Here is a 21,031-nt window from a genome sequence, read left to right as displayed (position 1 = left end):
CAGGGGATATCTGCCATCTAGTGGCACAGATGTGTGCAGATGTTTCTGCTCTTACAGTGGGAACGTAAACCCCCCCCCCCCCCCCCCCCCCGCCCCCCGCCTGTCTCAGAGACGATGGCAAACCGTCCCAGCATGCTAATTAGGACTCCGGTTCACCTTTGACACTGAATCAAGGCCTCCCAAAGCATTTACCCCCCCCCCCCCAAAAGAGAGAACTTCTTATTCAACAGGATACATTTCTGTTAGCGTAGCGCGCTAACCTGCAGCCCCGCTCTCCTCGCGGCGGTTAGTTTCCCCGCTCCTCTAATGAGACTGTTGTAGAGCTGCAGATAGCGGGGGTGGGGGGGGGGGGCAAGGGGGGGGGGTGTATTAATATTGCCTGCGTCTCCATCCAGTCGGAGCAGGACAAACTTGCACATTCCCCGTTATCTCTGGAGAACAGAGAACAGGAGACCTCCGATCCAGACCCCCAAACGCTGTCACACAGGACAGGCCCACGTCAAACAGAGGGGGTTTTGTACCCTCCCCGGGGGGGCGGGGTGAGGGGGGGGGGGCATGAGTACGACCCAGGCGGTAATAAAACTCAGGCAGACCATGTTGGTCCTGTAAACGTAATCTGAAAAGTGTTAATTACAACGTGGCGCCTCAGTGGATGGCCACCCCCTCCCCCCCTTTCACCCCCCCCCACACACACACACACCCAACGAGAGGCTTTCTCTACGTTGATCGGGCACGTTTTTTTTTGGTGGTGGGGGGGGTTTGGTGAATGGGCCGCTTTAAACAAATTAAGAGCCATTCAGACGCCGTGCTTGTGTTACCCCTCTCCCCTCTGGGGGGCACTGGGGGGTGGGGGGGGGGCAGCCAGAGATCCTGTGTTGTTTACTGCCATTCATGTGAAGTGCCGATAGTTTGTGTTTACCACACAAACCCCTCACAGATGACTTTGATGGGTCAAATAGAGAAGACGCGCCCCCCCCCCCCCCCATTCCTTGCTGGTTGTTTGTGCTGTTTTTAGACTGTTTTATGGTTTCTTAGCTTGTGTATTATTATGTAAAGTACCTTTATGAAGCCATTATCACTCTTGGATTATACGATCTTTTACCAAACACCATTAAAGACAAAGCCGTCTCTTTCATCTTTGTTCTCTGTTTGCCTTTAAAAAAAAGGGAATTTCTCAGACGGTCCATTTGAAATGAGCGTATTAATTGGGAGAAATATCCATGTTCTTGAAGCTGGTCCTCAGCTGGAGGCTTTTTTCCGTCTCTCATTAGCAGCGATTGGCGGCTTTTCATCTTTTGAGCTCTTATAAAAAATATTTAGATCCAGATTAGATTTTTTTTTAATTTGGGGGAAATTCCTCCCTCCTCTCTTTGGTGAGCCTTAAACCAAAGTCCTCTCTCTCTCTCTCTCTCTGTGGCCCCAGAGGACCAGAGGGTTGGGGGGGTGTTAGGGGGGGTGGGGCTCGATGTCTCTCTCTCTCTCTCTCTCTCTGTGGCCCCAAAGGACCAGAGGGTTGGGGGGGGGGCTCAGTGTCTCTCTCTCTCTCTGTGGCCCCAGAGGACCAGAGGGTTGAGGGGGGGGGGGGGTGGGAGGTGTTAGGGGGGTGGGGCTCAGCGTCTCTCTCTCTTGGATTCTGTCATTTTGTTGTTGTGCAATGGCCTCCGGAGGGTTGAAGGATGGCCCCTCCGCGGGTCTCCCCCAGGAGGAGGACCCTTCTATCTCGACATCGATCTACCGCTGTGAGACAGACGCGCTTGTTTAGGCCGCACAAAGCCCGTCGAGCTGTCGCCTCTGAGGGGGAGGAGTCGGGCCGTCTCCAGAGCCGCTGGAGGCTGGAGCCGGAGTAATGACCTGTGAAATTCACCGACGGGGGGGGCTGTCCCGTCGCGCCGTGCCCGCCGCCGGCCTCGTTCGGTCGCTACTGGTGCCGTTGGCTTCACGAGGGTTGGCCACCTTCACCCCATTGGCCACCAGTGGAGAGCAGCCGGGTTTTATGCAGAGATACAGTTTGGCAAGAAGCTGCTTTTTGTTTCTTTTGTGGCTCAACATGTCGTTTCATCATTGAATAATCGATCAGCAACACAGCACAAAAAAACACTAGCGAGTCTCAGTTTGGCCTGTTAGCACGCTAGCATAATGCTAATTAGCACTGTGTACAAAGTGGAGTGTGATAATCCCATAAGAGTTGTATAATTCTTTGCACTACAGCGCACAGCTGGGCCGCTTCGTTCGGTGTCCCTCAAGGCTCCGATTTAGGCCCCCCTTTTGTTTTTTTATTTCTTTATTTTAGTGACATTTCTTCTTTGTTTAGAGAGGCAGAAATCTAAAAACATATCGCTTACCTTTTTTCAAAAAGCATTCTCATTGAACTGACGGAAGCCAAAATAGTTTATATTGTAAAATCCAAACTTCTTCTTTTCAATCAATTATTCATTAACTATTCATCAATTATTATCTGCTCGGAAAGAAAAATCAAACCTCATCGTTAAATGTTAAATGTTTATCGAACACTTTGTACCCAACAGAACAGAACAGACCCACTAAACCCTGCATGTGAATTTCCTTTTGATGTTTAGTCCTTTCATGTTGACGTGTTCTCCTCATAGAAGCTTCATATTAATACATCATATAAACCTTTGGTGCTTGTGGAGCCAGGATGACATCAGCTACCGTGACCAATCAATAGCTTTTTCTCTCTCCCTCTTCAGGTGTCCGTTAATTCAGAAAGGGAAGGAGGCGGAGTTCATCTGGCGTAGTAAAAAAAAAAAAGAAGAAAAAAAAAGTTGTAAAACTATACTATTTTATTATAGCAGTATATGGTTATAGAGTTAGTAATGTTAAAAAACATCTGCATTCAAAATAGAAATAGAGAAATGTGCAGAAATAACGGCATCGAGGTGCTGAAAAAACAGTTTCTAGGGGCAGATCGCCATGACTTGATAGCTTGCGGCCCGTTACAGTGTGAGCCCCCCTGCGTTAACCCCCCCCGCCCCCACCAAAAGAAATGGAACGGGTTCACCAGAGGACCGCAGGACAAGGACATTCCTCCTGGATGCTCCTGTGGAGAAGCACACGTCTCTTCTGTAGTGAGGACGAGTGGTTAATGGAGAGGCCTCCAGAACAGCAGCGCCACCTGGTGGCCGCGCGGTCTCCTTGTTTACCTCGTGGATGAGACGTCATACTGGGAACTTCTACGTCAGCTACAAATCATCAAGTTAGACATATTAAAATCGACTGTCACAACTCAAGAGAAAAGCAGAAGAACCCTTCTCACAAGCTCCAGATCTCACAGCACCTTAATATGACACAAAAATCAACGCTTCCTGAGGATAAAACGATTAGAAAGGTTTACTGTGACCTCACAAAAAGGGCATTGGACAAAACTCAAGAATCAACTTGCCAATTACGACATGAAATGACATCGTCGATATGAAGCGGATGCCTTGATAATAAAAACGGATTGATTGTGCTTATTTGAAAACCCAAAGGAGGCGGACGAAAGGCTTTTTGCACCATTTATTAGTCGACGTGACAACGGGCACAATACAAGGATTGCTGACACGTCCTACCCTGAAAGACTCTGGACTTCAAATAAATAGATTGTAAAGTAGAACATTCATTGAGATGTTAGTAGAGCTAAAAAAAATATAGAGAAGCACATTTATACCAAGTTTGTAAAAAAACAAAAGATCATCTTCAGGCTCCATCAGCGTGACGTTCTGATTGGACTAGAGGACTCACATGACCTGACAGGAAGAAGAAGAAGCGTCCCCGTGTTTGAGCATCACTGCGAGCGCCTCCTCTCATCGGCTCCCTGAAGGTCCCTTTGGTCCAGGATGAAGAGTTCAGGAACATCATCAGCTAAAGATCCAGGAGGTTCCTTCTGCCCCCCCAGAGTCTTATCGCTGCACGGTGTGTGTGTGATACCGGTATCAGACCCCCCCGATAAACCGGCTTTTTCATCTAAGGCGCAATAACGGTGCAGTTTGCTGCCAACAGGAGACACACAGAAAGAGGTAGCTAAGCAACGGGGCTCCATGAGGAAGAGCCGAATTATGAAGTCACTTTATCTCCAGGGTGTCGGGACCCCAAGATTCCTCTTCCTCCTCCTCCTCGTCCTCCTACTTGTAGGCACGAGTAAATAAGTTAAACACAAAAACTGATGTTCTGTCCTTTATCTTTTTTCTTCTTTTAAACCTAAAACAATTTTTTTTTACTAAAAAAATAAGAGATGAAGCACTCAGGAATTCTACAGCACATGTTTGTTTTTTTATCTCATTCCTTCAGAAACCGGACCCCCCAATGTCTGCTTTAAAGCCCATCTGCCCCCCCCCCCCCCCCTCCAATCAGTAGTGGTGCATGAAGAAGCCCACGCTGGTCGGTGACTCCTTCACCGTCACCGTGACCAGGTTGGCGGTGACGTCCGTGACGAACACGTGTTCTATGAGGCTCCGCGTGGGCTTCCAGTCCTGATTCAGGTTCTGGGAGGCGACGGCGTGAACCCCCCCGACCGCGTAGGGGGGGTCTTGGTCCGAGTCGGAGCAGCTCTCGTCCTCGCCTGTGCTCATGTCGTTCATCTTGGCCTTCTTGCCCTCCGACCTCTCCTGCGGGGTCTGGACCTCCGTCAGCGCGCCGCTCTGCTCCAGCCGGGTTTGGACCCGGGGGGGCGGGGTCCCGGTGGCCTCTTTGACCCTCTCGGCCCCCGGGTGGCTCTTCCTGGTCTGAAGCCTCCCGGGCGCCTTGGCGGGATTATACTCCTGGCTCTGTAGGACGAGGGTCTGCCTCGCCGGGGGGGCGGCGGCCCTCGGGCCCCCGGGAACGCCGGCGCTCTGCGCCCGTCTGCCCTGGAGGTTCAGCGGCTGAGGGGGGGGGCCGCTGACCCACCGCCGCGGTGTTCGGCGGCAAAGCGGGCGCCACTTTACCCCCGGGGGCCGGAGGCCTTTTCTGTCCCGTGGGGGGGGGTCGGCGTGTGATGGGCGGCTCCTTGAACGAGGTGTTTGGAGGTGTTCAGATTCAACGCCGCCACCCCTTTCGACTGCCCCGCCGAGGCTTTCGGGTCAGAGTCCGTGCCGCCGGAGACGGGCAGCCTGCCCTCGCCGAGGCTCCTGCTCGGGACGGGCCTGCTCAGGGAGAGGGGGGCGGGCTGCACCGACCGCACACAGTTTTTAACAGACCCCCCCAGACCCGGGGAGCTCCTGGTCGGACCGGCCGATGCCGCGTCGCGGGGCGCGCCCCGGTGGAACCCCATGAAGGTGAAGCCCGCCGGGTGAACGGGCTTCTTGATGGCGCCGGGGAGGTCGACGTCTCTGGGCCCCTTGCGGGGGCCCCTCCCCTGCTGGAGCTCCTTGGCCTCGGGCGACGGGGGCCTGCGGCTCCGCTTTTTGGAGAGATCCGGTTTGGCCACGAGAATCTGCGCCTTCTTCTGGGGGACGGGGTGGAGGTCTCGGGTCCGGACCCCCGGCGGCGCCAGAGCCACGTGGTCGTCGTCCTCGTCATCTTCATCCGAGGAGGAGGAGTCTGAGGAGCACGAGGAGGAGGAGTCTGAGGATGACGAGGAGCCGGATGAAGAGGTGCTGGACTTCGGAGCGTCGGGAACGTTTTCCTTAATAAAAAAAGCAGAATTAGCACCGAGGACTGAATTAATAATGTATCAATAATGTATCAATAATGTATTCATAATGACTCTGCTTCGGGTTCTACTCACTAGAATTTTCCGCGGCCGTCCTCTCGGACGCTTCCCTTTCTTAAGAATCAGAAGCTCCTTCTCTTGCTCCCTTTGAAACAAACATTGAAGATGAATCGACTAATGTTCTTCCTCCACGCTTTCCTTCTAGCAGTGCTGTACGTTCAGATGTTCTTGTGTGCCTTCAGGATGACTTTTACATGAAGAACATGGAATATAAAGAGAATATGCTCACTTCCTGTTGAAGGCTGCCAGCAGACGGGGGTCCAGGATGTTCTCTTGGGGCTCCCAGCTGTTGTGTCTGCAATAAAGAGCACAAGAAGGAAGAAGCAGCTCACATCACATCTCCTCTCAGCTTTTTATTTTATATTTAAAAAAACAATGTTCTTCCAAGTATTGAAATAAAAGTGTGAAATTCAAAAAGAGCTAAACAGAAATACATCAGTTTAAAGTGGACTATTATCACAACGAGACTTATTAATGACACTTTTTTAGTTTATTAAGGTAAGAACGTCCACCTGGAAGAACTCACTGAGATGGGCATTTGATCACAAAGGAGGACTCAAACCTGAATGTGACCAAAACAAATCACACCCAGAGGTCGGGGGAGGTTCCTCTTTCTAAATAAAGTGCCCCCCCCCCTCAAACCCCCGCGTTGTTGGCTCCACTGGTCCCGTTTGACCCGGTTTTAGTGGTTTAGCGGTAAAACCCTCGGACACATGGAGGAACCGCGTCGGGCCTTTTGCAAATGACCTGCTCTCCTTCCTCATCACTTGTTGTTGAGAAGGCCCCATTATGACCAGCGGCCCGCTGAACCGACCCCCCCCCCACCGTACCGACCCCCCCCCCCCGTGCCCGCGCACGCACACACACACAAAGGATGTGGTTCCAACCGAAAGCCGAGGAGCTGGCAGGCAGCCGCGCGCATTGATGGAGGATTACAGCCAGGAGGGGAGCGCGAGGAGAGACGCTTAATACATTTAGACGGGGGGGGGGGGGGGGGGGTATATAACACAACTATTGTGCCATAAAAACTAGCTCCGTGAACGCGTGAATGCTTTTAAACAACAGGTTTAAAATAGATCCGCCTCCGCGTGGGGGAAACTTCCAGAATGCGACGCGCCATGAACAAAAGAAAGCGGAATTAAACCAGAAGAACGCGACGTGACGATGTCTTGTTGTTGTTGTTGTTGTTGTTGTTGTCCGGACTCGGTGGATCGGACGGATTACTGATGAATAAACAGAAGTGTGTGTGTGTGTTGGGGGGGGGTGTTGTTGTTGTTTTTTAGTACTCACTTGGACGACCAGCCTCTCCACTTCACCAGAAACTCCAACTTTCCCTGGAAGGAAAAACAAAACAAAAACAAGGGACGTCGGGAAGCGGCCGTTAGACGAAGAAGAAGAAGAGGAGGAAACAACAACAACAAAAACAACAACAACAACGACGAGCCGGTCCCGGGTCCGACCTTCTTCAGCCGCTTGTTCAGGATGCATTCCGCATCAAAGACCTGCTCTCCCACGGCGCTCAGCTCCTCCATGTCTGCCTCCTGCCCGACCTGCACTCCTTTATCCGGCGGGAGGAGGCGCGTGCACCTCCCGCAGTCACGGGCCGCGCGCACAGGATGTCCGCGGCGCGCGGCCTTCAAAGTAAAGCTCCACACCAGAACACGTCGAAACGTTTCCATAAACGCAACGAGGAGCTTCGTTCCGCCATCAAACTTTTATCTCGTCATTTAGTATCTCTGCAATTATTTTCAGTTTATCTGTCATTGTTTGTTGCCTTTAGTTGATTTGTGTTCCCGCCGTTGTTTTGTATGTTTTCTTGGCCTTTTTTATCGACCATTTGAGGGTCATTTTGACTCTTTGAAATTGTTTTGACGGAAGCATTGTAAATAGAAATAGAATGTACATTTAAGTCTTTTATTTAACTTATTGCACGACCGTTATTTAATGACATCTGCATATTTTCAAATAGACCTTGAGAAATAGCTTCAATAGTAATACTAATAGCTTCTTAATATTGCAGATGTTAAAAAGTAAATATTAACAATGCGTTTGAGTTGATTAAAAGAATCCGTTTCATGAAGTACAGTTGTCACAGATTGATTTGAATGTTTTGGTATTTGTGCATCATTTAATCATCTTGATTTGAATATCAGTAAAACATGCATAAAAAATAGTACATTCTAGAATTTGCACTAAACTAACATTTTTAGTAATAAATATATATTTACAGAAATTCACACCATGGCATCTTAGGGAAATAACGTTACCAGGCACAGTGTTATTTTGAAAGTTGAAACCGGAAGTGTCTTTCTCTTGAAGCTACTCGAAGGGAGGCGGGCAAATGAGAATGCGCTTTCATAAACGTGTCCCTCGGCGGCCACCGTCCTCTGATCGAACCGCCTTATTCATACGGGAGAAAAAGTAGAGTCGTGCACGTGTTGGGATAATCGATGCTTTATTCTCACCACTAACACACGTAGTTGTGATTAAAGTATTCATCTTGGTTTCGTGCTTTTATTTTGATATCAGGAGAACGCCTTGTTCATAAGCAGTTATGATGTAAGTACTAATGATGAATCTAATGATTTTATTCATGTTAGGTCACCGTCACAGTATTAAGAAAACATTTAATTACAATCGGGTAGTTAAACAGACACAGTATTATACATACATTATATATACAACACAGATTAACTGTTCAGTTTTTTTTAATGATTCCATTCTGTTCATTTGTTTTCTACGTTTCTTACAACAAATAATATTTTTGAAATAAATTGAGTGCATTGAAGGATATGAAAGATAATCCCTGAAGATCAGTTCACTCCCCCATTGGGAGCAGCATTTGTTCTCCTGATGATCACAATGAGGTCTGAGGCGTCTTTTCCATTTCTGGAAGATGTTCTGAGCTTCTGGTGCAAAAACAAAAGAGAAATAACTCTCAGCCAAACAGCAGTTTTTGTTTTACACGCGTTAAAATGTACAACTAGCATCTGAATAACATACATAAATCCATTCAAATAAAACCAGTAATGACAGGCGTTACCTTTTATTGCTGCGTTGGTTCTGGATTATTTTTCTGGACGTCGTTGCTATAAAAACTAAAACAAGAAATCCAGCAACGGCAACAAATCCAATGTAGACGTTTGGAAGGAAGTTCACCTCTCCTGCAACCAAAGAATGTGTGTTTTTAGAAAGCTTGTTTCCAATGATTTAGTGCATTCATGCATGGTTTGTGTATATATACACATACAAGTTAAGGACCAGTTTTTCGCTTCTGTTTTTTCACCACACGGTGGCGCTGTAACTGCTTTTAAGTTCTATACAATGACTTCTTAGGACTCATTCTTCCTCCTACAGTCTCACTGTAGCACCAAAAGATTATTTTTTTCAGTACAAACAATATTTGTATACACGTGTCTTTTATTGATCTTTTTGTTATTTTGTCTATTTTTTCTTAGGTTGCTATTTGTTCTTTTTAGCTTTGTTTCTTTGAGGTGATTTAGTATGTTGTTAAATTTACAGAAATATGGAATTTAGCTGTTGTCATTATTTGTCCTTTTTGTTTGTTTTATGTCTGAGGGGTAATTTTGTGCCTGTCAGTTTTTTCTATGCCTTTATAGTCATTTCATGTATCTTTGAGGTTGTTATGGGTCTCTTTATAATTATTTTATGTCTCTTTAATATTATTTTGTGTTTCTTTGAGATCCTTCATTGTCTCTTTGAAGTTGTTTTGCCATATTTGTCATCCTTCTAGCTCTTATTTGATGTCAATTTGTAGTGATTTTACGTCTCCTCAAGGTTCTTACGTGTCTCGCCTCTGTCTGTGGAATTGTTGTTTCTCTCTTTGAGGTTGTTTTTTGTGTCACTTTGTTTTCATTTTGTGTATCTTTGTAGTTTCTTTACACTCTTCGTGGTTGGTACGTTGATTATTTTAGTCGTTTTTAGACACCTCCCTGCTGTGTAGGCCCGGATGAAGGAAACATGATGGCCACGGGGGGGGGGGAGACCCTCGTCAGCCCCTCATGAACTCACCCTGAGAGGTGGCGCTGGTGAGCATGTGCTTGGTGGCGTCCAGGTGGCCGTCGTTGACCTCCGGCTGGATGCCCAGGATGTGACACATTAAGGGGTAGATGTTCACCGTCTCGAAGGGCCCCACCTCCAGGTTCCTGCGAAACGCCGGGCCCACCGCCCTGAAGAAGGGCTTCATGTCCATCTCTTGGTTGTCGAAGCCGTGCTCGCCCTTGTTGAACTGAACGGGGAAGTACTGCGAACACACAGAGGGGGGAGACGGCGAGCGTGAGGCCCCGTCGCGTGCTGGGGTTCACGAGCCCGTGGGCCTGCTCCCATTCTGTCAGCAGAGGGAGGTGTCGTCCAAGAGAAGGAGTCCCCTCTGTGTAATCCCTTTGTTGCTGCTATCCAACACATTGTTAAGGCAGCTCCAAAATAAACATTTTCACAGCACACTCATAAAATGCACAAATTCCTTTGATGACTTTGTGGTAAATATTCGGTTTATTGCCAGCCGAAAGTGCTAAAAATATCCGTGTGCAGACTACCCTCCTCGTAGCGGTTATGTAACGCCTCAGCCTGCTTATCCTGCTCTGAGATCCGACTCAAAGGAGTTTGAGTGGCTGTAGAGGGGGCGAACAACGCGTCAGATAACACAGTCGTGATCCCATAAACCTCAGATAACCTGTTTTTATCAGCGGACTCACGCGGCTGATTAGTTCCCTGGTGTTTCAGTTATTTATTCTATAAATGAAGCCAGGATCTGGTGCTCAGATGCAGAGGTACCGGCCCGGCGGAGGCACGTGAAAACACTAATTAAGGATTTTTCCAAGGCACGAATGAATGAACATTGGAGAGCTGCGCATGTCATCAGGCGGGCCGGGATTATCCCGAGGACGTGCAAATCCACTTGATTGAAATTCTAATGTACTGAGATTCAAATTTAACTCATTATTTCTGGCAGAAAAGAGTCCGGTTTCATCATTTCCTGCAGTTTAAGCTTCTCTGCCGTCGAGACACGAGGACATTTCCAGAATAAACTGGACTGCTCGTAGAGACTGTTTATCCGTATCGTGTATCGTATCAGTGCTTGTCATCTAATTTCCTTTTTATCAGTTCTGCTGGGGGAGCAGGTAAAGGTCCAAAGTGGAGGGCGTAGCAGTGAAGTCCCTCTCTGAAGCCAGTGGACGTTTGTCCATTCCAGGCTGCCGTCTCAAGATGGTTTTCCTACCAAACAATGTCCCCGAATGCCACTCACTACCTTTGAATGTCTCCTACTTCTCTACTGATGCTTTGAAGCTGATGGTGGGGTCTGCAGGGGGGAATAAAGCAGCTGCTGCTCATCTCAACGTGGCTTCAAACTCTCCAGCATGTCGGTCACTGCTGGATTCACCAGGCATTGCTCTGTAGCACAGGCTGGGATCAAAGGGACTGAATTAAGGCCGACATCTATTGTTAGCACGCTGTCTGTAGCCACGTATGCTATTTGTACCCAAGAGACACTGTGGCTATGTGGCCGGCTGTCGGGAATTTATGGTTTTTGCAAACTGCAATTGAAAAAAAAAACAGGCCTAGTACTACTACTACTACTACTGCACTACTACTATACTGCTACTACTGCTACTACTACGACTGCTGCTACTACTACCGCTACTACTCCTACCATACTGCTACTACTACTACTGACACGACTGCTACTGCTGTCCCTTAAAATACGGAATTGTCCCGTATTCGAGATTATAATATGGTTAGATGAAATCCAGCGTTCTGATTGGTTGAGAGCGAGTCACGGCGGGTGCATTATTCAACGATAATGTACAGGTGCTGTTCACATTGACCCGATCGTTCCATATCACTGCGCACTCAAAGTAACACGTTAGATTTTGCGCAACCGTTAGTTGACATTTTAGCTTTTAGTTTTAGCTAGCGAACAAAGCCCACTTACTTACTATCGTCTTTGTTGATTTTAGTTTGAGGAAGCAAGCGTCTCCGTATTGATTTGGTTGAAAGGTAATGAAGTAATGAAAGGAAAACCTCACCCCGTTGATCACGTATCCGGCGTCGGCCCACAGCACGATGGGGAGGATCCGGTCGTTGTTTGCGAAACGGAGGCGCTCTGGTAACTCCTCCTTCTTGAAGACGTGGAGGTGCGGGTGAGCCCCCTTCAGGGTGCGGTACACCTTCTCCAGCAGGCCCGGCTTAGGCAACAGCATCCCGGAGGGGCCGTAGTCCACCAGGTGGAAGGACAGGTCGTTGAAGGAGAAGCCCGGGATCCGGGACAGGGTGATGTCCTCCACCAGGCCGTTCCGGTACACCGTGCTCATGCCGTGGTCGGACGTGATGATGATGTTGAGGTGGCCGGTCAGCCCGTGGCGGTGGGCAGAGTGCCTCAGGTAGCCCACCGCCCGGTCCACCTGCTCCACCACGGCCCGGATCTGCGGGGAGTCCGGGCCAAACTTGTGGCCCGTGCCGTCTGGCTCGCCGAAGTACAGGGACACAAAGTCCAGGTCCTGGTCCCTGAACCAGCCCATCACTTTGTCCGTGTTCTCCCGCCACGCCGTCTCGTTGTTGTAGTTGTAAAACCCCGGCTCCACCTCCCGCACCATGGCAACCTGCCCCTGGTAACTGGAAGCCGTGCCGGGAAAGTGAAGAGAGCCGGCTTTTAGGCCCTGTAGGGAGGTGGGGGAGGAGACACACCGGCGTCACACACACACACACACATATACATGTGTAACGTTGTGTGCTCTCACGTGTGCAGTTGTGTGCAGTTACAACAGCAAAAAACTAAAAGACAATTTGCATCCAGCTTTCAGCCGCATCCTGCGATGGTGTTTTTGTCAGGACAAATTGGGTTAGTAGCATGAAGACCTGTCTCTGCGCGGTGATCCAGATCGGCAGGCTGCCGTTGTCCCACCACTGGTTGACAAACTGGGTCTGGTAGTACGGCTTCTTCTCCATTGTGCTGGTGTTGAACCACATGTTGTGGACCACGCCGTGGTTCTCAATGTAGCGGCCTGCGCAGAAGAGGGACTCTCTGTCATCCGCAGCGTGACAACGTCCACATTTAAACAAATTCTATCAACTCAACGGGTTGGAGTGGCGTGACGCCTTTGGACAAGGTCTTATGACCAACTTTGGAGATTAGAGGAATTTAATTTCAAGGAAGTTAAATTCCTTTTAGCTGCCACTGATGATTTGAGAGTTAAAATAAGAAGCGGGTGCAGCGTCTTCCCCCCTCACTCATCCAAGCGTAATTATCTTACTCCGCTATAAAAGCCGCTGGACCCTGAGACATTCAATTACAACTAATTCCTTTTTCACCACGGCGGCTTTTTAGTCTTCTTTCAATCCCAGCAAAGTAAACTCAAGAGCAGTTTCATGCCATGACACGCAGACCCCCTCCGCCCAACACCATCCGAATTTCCACCCCTTACCGGTCAGGAGGGTGAAGTGCGTGGGACTGGTGATGGTGAGGTAAGGCGGCGTGACGTACAGCGCTTTGACGCCGTCCTGGGCCATGCGGTCCAGGTTCGGCGTGTCCGCGCGCCGGTCGTAGTCCCACCGGAACCCGTCAAAGGAGACCAGCAGCAACTTCTGCCTCGGCGCGTTGGCCGGAGCTCCCAGGCCGGCGGGGGCCCCGAGGAGCCCGAGGCCGGCGGCCCACAGGACGGCCGACGCCTGCAATCGCCACATCTCGACTGACTCCGCAACCCTCGGCCCCTGGCTGCATTTACGGGGGAACGATCCACCTCCTCGGCAGCCCGTCCGAAGGCTCCTGTGCCCAACAGCCTCCGAGCAAAGTCCCCCCCCAGCCCCCCCCCCAGCGTATCTTATCTCTCAGATTGGACCGACTTTATCTCGGCCGGCCGGCTGGTGTGTTTACGAGCAGATTCTTTTTACGACTGGGAGTTGTTGTGTTCGTTTTGCTCTTGAGGACCGGCAGTAAAAGCAGATTAATCTCCCCGGGCATCGGGGCTTGTTTGCCCCCCCCCCCCCCCCCCCCCCCCCGCCCCCAACTCGCTTGTTGATGCCGTCTTTCTGTTTGTCTCCCCGGCCGTCCGCGTGCTGGAGTTTCCTGTGAATCACCCACACCGGAGGAATGACACTTTGATGGGTTTCACCTTGAGTCGGGATGGCGCATGATGGATCTGACACTGGAAAATGAAGAGGAAAATGAGAGTGTGTATCTCCCGGGAAGAAAAGACCCCTAATAGACAGATTCATTTTAATAACTCAGATGTGTGTATTAGCCCCAGGATATTGTTAAAAGATACTATGAGGTTTTTTTGAATTCTTATATTGCGAAGGACCAACTATTAAGAGGCAATCTGCCCACCCCCCTCCTCCCTGTTCCAGCTCATATCATCCCATCATTCGTGTGATGTAAGTTTACCAACGTCCACCCTGTTGCTACGCGAGCTAACTCTTCAAATGTCTTCTCTGTTGTGTGTGCGTCCTTGGTAGAGGTTCAAGGGAATGGTCCAATCTTTATGGAGATAAGGGATAACACTCATCAACTTTCATTTACCTCATTCATATTCATTGGCCTCCCCATGCTGACTCCCCAGCCTCCTCACCACCAGCAGGACTGGACCGGTTCTCCGTCTCCGAATCTGCGCTCCATGGGACACTTTGGACGCTCTCAGTGACCCTCTGAGTCCGGTACAGAGCCTGCACGAGGGCTCTCACAGCTTATTCCTTTAGCACCCCCTGCTGCCCATACGCCCCCACTGCAGGGCCCCCGGACCACAAGGCTAAAAGCATTTCATTACATTACATGTCATCCAGCTGCCGCTTTCATCCAAAGCGACTTACAATAAGTGCATTTCAACCGTAGAGATACAAACTCAGAAGAACAAGAAACAAAGTGCAATTTCATCAAATAAGCCGATTTTCAACTTGTTATAGATAAGAGCCATTATAAGTACAATTTAATGTGATTGGTTAGTGTTTTTAGTCAATGTGTAGTCCATCACTCTGCAATATATACATTTTTTCAGCGCTGACATCTTTTGAATCCATCTCTACAACTCATGGACGTTTCAGAACAACAATTTCAACAACAAAAATACAAAACACAAGTTGTCTTTCTGAATGCAGATTTTTGGATATTTTAAACATTACAGTTTTTTCAGTTGCTAACAAGCATTGTTCAATAATCAAACCACATTTTCAAAAATCTTGACACATTCAGCGACACACAAGTGTAAACAGACCAAACTGAATCATTTTTCATTGCTTTCAGAAAAAATGCATTCAATCACCACATTTTTCAAAATCCACAAACACTTTTGTCGTTCATACTCCACAAATACCAAAACACTGCATATTTTCAGGATATTTTTCATGTGCTAAAACTGATAAAAGCACTTTCAAATCAGAAAGATGACAAAGTTTATACATTTCTGCATTAATTGTTTTGAAATATAGAAAATCAAAGAATAATCAGTCCAAGCTAATTGCAATTTCAGCTCAAAGCCGACCCAGGTTTAGTCTCATCACCATGTTTCAGTAGGTTATAGCTCGGAACTCATTTTGTTTGGAACTATGGATCACAGAGGAAGGGTCGGTGGGGAAGGAGCAGTGACATGAGGGAGAGTGTGTGGAGGACAAAGGGGAGGAAGACCAAGAGCGGTGATATCTGATGAAATACACTAGATGTTGTGAACATGGCCGGTCTGAGGCTGGGTCTGTCTTTGGCACCCCCCACGTTTCAAAAGCCCTCCGTCATGGCTTTTTGTTTCTCATGCGATAGCAGTCAAGAAGTTAAACAAGGATCGTAGTATCGATGGAACTCTGTGTCGCGTTCTGAGTTTGTGACAAAACACTTTATCACTTTTTAGAGGAAACATCGTTTCAACCAAGTTGGTGTTTTATTCTTGGTGGACTTTCTTTTTTTTATAGATACGATCAATTATTTTCGTCTAACCTTTGGCAGTTATATTTGACGAACCACGGACTCTTTGTACTTCAGAAGTTCTGCCGGCAGCACCAAAGAGATCCAGAGTCAAGTGAACACACACAAGGGGGGGTATGTTTTAAAAATGAATTACATTCACCTCTATTGCTATTGACTATCTAATGTCCGTGTCAGCACTTAATCAAAGTAAATTTATACCCAAAGCGACCTTGAGTGTCTGTCTGTATCCTTGGACAAAGTCTATATGTGAATGCTGCTCCTGTTATGAGCCCCGCGTTGATTTGATAACAATGAGATTAACATTTAGAGAGGGTGGCAGTCAGTTCCGCCCGAGCGGTACGATGGAGCAGCAGCACTGTGACGGCACGCGTTCCTGTACCAACGCAGCGCCAGCATGTCATCGCTCCTACAGCGGCTAACCTGCAGTGTACCTGCGCCCCGTAAATAACACGCTTCTGCCTCGCTTCCTCGTCACCACTCGTTTATTTAGTGGCACACCAGAATAAAAGGGAAATCTAGATAATGATCAGCTGAAGGCTGCTGCAAAGCAGATGCCATAAAGATGAATTATACTGCAACTCTGAGTACAAACAAGTTGATTTCTACGTTTACCTCCAATCTGAACCTGCAAATTACCATATGACAAGGTTATGAATGACATAACAAATAACAACATGTTTAAAAGAACGTTCAGGGCAATATTCAAATGTGCTTTGACTCTTTTCATAATTCCATGTTTTTAATTCCTCCTGTTTGTAAAGTGAGAAAGTTTGACTTAAAGGTTGTTCAGATGTGTCTTCAGTAGCATGAAAGTATTCAGTTACTTCTATATTTGTCCCAGTAGCTCTAAGAAGTACCACTTGTTATGAGGGGGGGGGGGAGTGTTCAAATAGCAGACCGTTCACCCTGGGGAGTCCACTATCTACTACTGAGTTTAATATGCTGCCCCCCCCCCGCCCCCCTTCTTATAGTTTTACCAAGATCAGATGTATATTCAGGGCGTGCAGTGAGTCACGCTGTGGGCTCCACGGTGACGTGGTGGTGGCGGGGGGGGGGCGTAGGTGAGAGAGAATGAGTAAGAGCGGTGAAGCCGCGTGGAGGAGGCTTCATTCCATCACGTGACCCCCCCCCCTCCCTTTTTGTCCGTTAGCCCGTAACAGGTGGAGGCCATAAGCTGTGTGGCCGAGGCAGTCAGATGTGGCGCCCTGGGCCCGGTGTCTCATTGTGCCGGCGGGGGGGCTCCGGTGTGCTGGCATTACACTTTTCACACGGCAGTAATTGATTTCTTTAATTTGCTTCAAGAGAAACTGTTGTCAGCCAACCAGGCAGCCATTTTTCAGGCCACTTTAATTAAATGCCAGGTCTTTAGGTGTGATATGAAATGCGTTTGGCTCCTCTGATCTCCTACTCCTCAGACAATTCATTAACATTTCCGTCTCTGCCTTTCTGTTTTCACACAAAGCTTCAAAAAGGAGCTCATCAGTGACATTCCGGTTCCCGCGCTATACATTCAATCATTTATTTAAGTGCATTTAAACCAGAGATTAAGTGCAGCGTGGCTGTTTCACATGAGATAATACACAGGCAGCAGGGGAATTACGGAGAATTAAAAAGTAGACCTCCTGTTGGGCCTCTTTTTCCACAGGTTCTGTTTTGTTTTGTAGCCGCTTCAGGTGACTCAACTGTTAATAGAATTCACTGCAATGAATGTCAAACAAAGATTCAAGTCCATATTCCTTTAGACTTTAGTGAATCTTTGTTAATCTGAACAGGTTTCCTCCCTAACAGCCTGCGGCCCTCTCCCAGCAATCAAAGGTCTCTTTAGCGCTGTAACCTGACAGAAAACGCAGGTTTCAAATCTCTTTACCCGGTGAAAACGGCGGCGGGCCGCGTGCATCTCCGGTCCGTTTATTTCAGTGGTGAAAGCAGCGCGGGAGGCGCACACCTCCCTAATAATATCCCTCAGCCTCCCCACTCGCTGTGACTCAGAGATCTTCTGAAAGGCCTCCTCTCCACTCGTCCTCCTCGAGCGGCCTCCCTCTTCCTGCCTCCCACCATACGTCAACCCGTCACCGCCGCTGCCTGATAAACCCAGAAGAACAGCCCCCCCCACCCCCCCGCTACGATGGGTAGGGTGTATTTTATGCCATGCGAACATCTTGGTTACAGCCAGTTTGTGTTATAGTTTTGGAATAAAAGTGAGAGGGAATGTCTGAAAACGAGTGAACATGCTACATTAGCGCGTTAGCATGTGAGCGCGTTAGCATGTGAGCTCTGTCAGCACGCGGCCTCTTCAGCAGTCGTTGCCCTCACCGCGCTGATCTTCGCGTCGTACCTCTTGAAGAAGACGATGCCACGCATAGATCCACATGTTGTCGGGACTTCATCTCCTCCCAAGGAAAGCGTTCACCCTGAAATAGAGCGAAGGGTATTGTAAATGGGGCATTAGAAGGAATCCCTCATCGATTTGCCCGTACCAAATGCTGCATAACAGGAGTCGTTTTGACAAAGTAGCCGTGTGATTATTTTTTATTTCCATTTGAAAGCAATTAGCTGAAAGGTCCTTCCCTGGAGTCCTGTGGCAGAACGTGTGGAATGACTCAGGATAATTGCTGTGAAATGAACAGAGTGCCAAGTTGAGAGAAGCATGAAAAACCGCAAGGGTTCCCTCTCCATGGAAACGCCCTCCGCCTTTGTCAGTGCACCAGGAAATTAGGCAGCAAGTGATAACGGGGCTTGAACGAGTAACAAATGCATGGGGAGGGGGGAGGGGGGAGAGGGGGGTGATATTTACTCCATTTCAAGCCATTACAGAAATTGAGTGTTTCCCCCACATCTCACGCTGGGCCTGCTGAGCGCTGGATGCACGAGGAGGAGGAGGAGGAGGAGGAGGAAGAGGAGGAGGAGGGTCGTTAAACATGGCAGCCACCAGCGAAGCCGAGGGGGGTGCGAGTCAGGGGGGGGGGGCGGATATAACGAAGCCCGGCGCTGTCAGCGCATGGCACCGACTGATGATCCTGACGCCTCAGCGGAGGACAAGGTGTTGGACGAAGAAAACAAAGAGAATAAGAAGATGGTCGAGGCAGTTTGCAACTCTGCTCCTCGCCCGGGAAAGCAGCGCCATGGCTGTTTGTCGGTGCCCTCGTTAGTAATTAAGCAGCTATTGACCCCCCCCCCCCACCCGGTACAGTCAGTCTGTTTGATTGGGCCCCGAGGTCTGGAGATATGGATTGGGGGGGGGGGGCGCAGGGGGGCTGTTTCACAAAGCAGACATCCGTCAGCCGGCTTAGGAGCACCTTTACCTTCCACGCTGTGACAGGAGGAGGATGAGGAGGAAGAGGAGGAGGAAGAAGAGGACAAGGAAGAGGAGGAGGAAGAGGAGGTTGAGGAGGAGGAGGCGGCGCTGGTGGAGCGGAACGTCTCCACGCTGTGAAGCTGAAGTTGGAGAAGTGATTTAGTGATTTATTGTTGGCTGGGTGGAGGCAGCAGCGAAGCAAAAGAAAGTTCCACGATGCAGAGTGACAAAGTTCACCTTTGACCTCGTCCACGTGAGCCAATCTTCTCCTGAAGGTTCTTCTCTGGTGGCTTTCTGCTCTGCGAGAAGCTGTCGTAGTTGAATATGCGCTCTCTCAGAATCTATTGAAAAGCCTCGGCTGAACGCAATGATCGTATTTAACAAAAAAGATTATTGAGGGAGAAATTGAATTCCATTTTAAAGGTTTATTCAAACACTAAAGTATTTGTCTAATAATAATGATAAGATTAAGAGATAAGAATAATAAGAGTAACATTCAAAAGGGAAGTTCTCTACAGGCCCACCTCCTTTTTAAACCTTCACGGGACCTGATCCAGACTCCTGTGGCAGCTCCTCATGTTTTGTTCCTTCTGATCGGGTTCAACAGTTTCAATCTATATTGAAATGATGCCTTTTTTCAATATGCATGTGTTGTGTTATTCATGAAGTGACACTGATGTACCAAACCACTTCCAGGAAGCCGATGCCTTGCGGGGGGGCTTTAGACTTTAAATCAAACTTTAAAACAACCGTCTCTTTAATGGAAGGAATCCAAATATAATACAGACTGGTATCATCAAGTATTTTTTAGCACTACTTTCAAACACTGATGTGGTGTAATTTGAGTAACAGCAAACCATCTAGTGTTCATATTTTAAAAATGTACTTAATTTATCTTAGTGCAGTAAAGGTTTATTTTGAAAAGGTGTGACGCGTATTATATTGATATTTTCATAATATCACCCCCATTTTGGCCCCTTTCCATCATATAACTGTCTGCTTTCATTATAACCGGAACAGTCAATGACTTTGTTAACGTTTATTACCACAGTTATAATCATTCATTCACCATCATCAGTAACAGAGAGGTCACTTAATGACTTAAAGGCACCTTTTAACACAAATAAAATCCCCCCCTTGGTTCGCTACTCTGAAGCATCATTCTCATCATACGCCTTGTCCCTCACTGATGAATGGACGCCTTTTGTGACCTGCCCCCCCCCCCCCTTCCTGTTTGTGTCAGGGTGATGTAGGGCTGACCCGTGGAGTCGGGACAGAGCAAGGTGGGGACATTGAGACAGATGAAGGGTCAGGGCTGTGTGCAGAGCTGCCTTTCCTCTGGGTGTCCCCCTTCCCCCCAGCCCTCAAACCTCTACCTCCCCCCCCCTCCTTACGCCAGCCTTTCATTCTAATCTGATGATAATGATATTTGCTCAGGACGACCTCTGCTTGCAGAGTGTAATTACCCCAGCCGGCTTCCTATGATCTCAGCTATTGGAAATCGATGGGCCATAAGAGCCCCCCCATCACAGCTTGTTATTATCACCGCTCGCTTTTCGTTACGCCGCCATCACGTTTAACACATTGTCCCGTATATAAACATACAAATATAGATATTTATTTTTTCAATGCATGTCGATTCTCGGACTCCACAAACTTTCACCCCACAATGTGGCGCTCATTTAGTTTTAAACAACCTCACAGTGTTTCTTTAAGTCCGGCCCATGACATGACATGGGCGGTGCTATTTAAACGAGGACCCATCGAGACACTTCGGCGGAGCCTTTTTTTCGACACCCCCCCCCCCCCCCCCTCTCGTACCCCCAGCGGTGTGGACATTATTGCCACTTCTCCTGCCTTATGAAACCCCAAATGGAGTCTTTGCGGTGCCCTTGGCGCTTGCTATCGTCGGTCCTGTCAATGAGATAAGAGGATCACACGGGAGATTTCATCACCGAGGGGGGGGGTAGACGAGGGGCTGGGCTCAGACTCTTTTTGGGCACAGGACTGAGCCTGGATGGACTTCCTGTCCGTCCCTCCAAAGGCAAAGGGCCGGTTTTCTGTCATTGTTCAGGTCATCGATCGCTCCGCACGTCTCATACTCAAGTCCTACTCCATA

The 21,031-nt window shown here is 48.5% G+C and overlaps 2 protein-coding genes across 3 annotated transcripts; both read right to left on the bottom strand.

The window, feature by feature from the left end:
- Positions 1 to 4,245: 4,245 nt before the first annotated feature.
- On the bottom strand, positions 4,246 to 7,342 carry cbx2 (chromobox homolog 2 (Drosophila Pc class)). Its single transcript, XM_037477492.2, is given in 7 exon segments — positions 4,246 to 4,874; positions 4,876 to 4,950; positions 4,952 to 5,602; positions 5,705 to 5,774; positions 5,919 to 5,984; positions 6,980 to 7,023; positions 7,150 to 7,342. Coding segments are annotated over 7 exon segments (1,506 nt in total). The 5' UTR covers positions 7,222 to 7,342; the 3' UTR covers positions 4,246 to 4,346.
- A 759-nt stretch (positions 7,343 to 8,101) lies between these two features.
- LOC119221112 (ectonucleotide pyrophosphatase/phosphodiesterase family member 7-like) lies at positions 8,102 to 13,471 on the bottom strand. Of its 2 annotated transcripts, none has more exons than XM_037477570.2 (6): positions 13,132 to 13,471; positions 12,566 to 12,711; positions 11,737 to 12,366; positions 9,722 to 9,953; positions 8,733 to 8,853; positions 8,102 to 8,595 (listed from the first exon to the last, which is right to left on the bottom strand). In XM_037477570.2, exons 1-6 carry the CDS (start codon positions 13,388 to 13,390, stop codon positions 8,547 to 8,549), a joined length of 1,437 nt encoding a protein of 478 aa, XP_037333467.1. In that variant the 5' UTR covers positions 13,391 to 13,471; the 3' UTR covers positions 8,102 to 8,546. The 2 variants fall into 2 exon arrangements, with proteins under 2 accessions (XP_037333467.1, XP_037333466.1); XM_037477569.2 differs by having other exon boundaries at positions 8,103 to 8,598; positions 13,132 to 13,469.
- Positions 13,472 to 21,031: the final 7,560 nt, after the last annotated feature.

This window comes from Pungitius pungitius, chromosome 12 (genome assembly GCF_949316345.1).
Source record: "Pungitius pungitius chromosome 12, fPunPun2.1, whole genome shotgun sequence".
NCBI classification, from domain to species: Eukaryota; Metazoa; Chordata; class Actinopteri; order Perciformes; family Gasterosteidae; genus Pungitius; species Pungitius pungitius.
The sequence above is the reverse complement of the archived record's forward strand: the minus strand, read 5'-3'. Positions and strand labels throughout refer to the sequence as shown.

Excerpts from the sequence above, each read along its gene's own strand:
- LOC119221112 (XM_037477569.2), bottom strand. The coding sequence starts at position 13,390 with ATGTGGCGATTGCAGGCGTCGGCCGTCCTGTGGGCCGCCGGCCTCGGG. Across the intron at positions 8,854-9,721 it reads CACCAGCGCCACCTCTCAGG|GAGAGGTGAACTTCCTTCCA; the intron begins GTGAGTTCATGA and ends CTTTGGTTGCAG. Across the intron at positions 8,599-8,732 it reads AACCAACGCAGCAATAAAAG|AAGCTCAGAACATCTTCCAG; the intron begins GTAACGCCTGTC and ends TTTTTGCACCAG.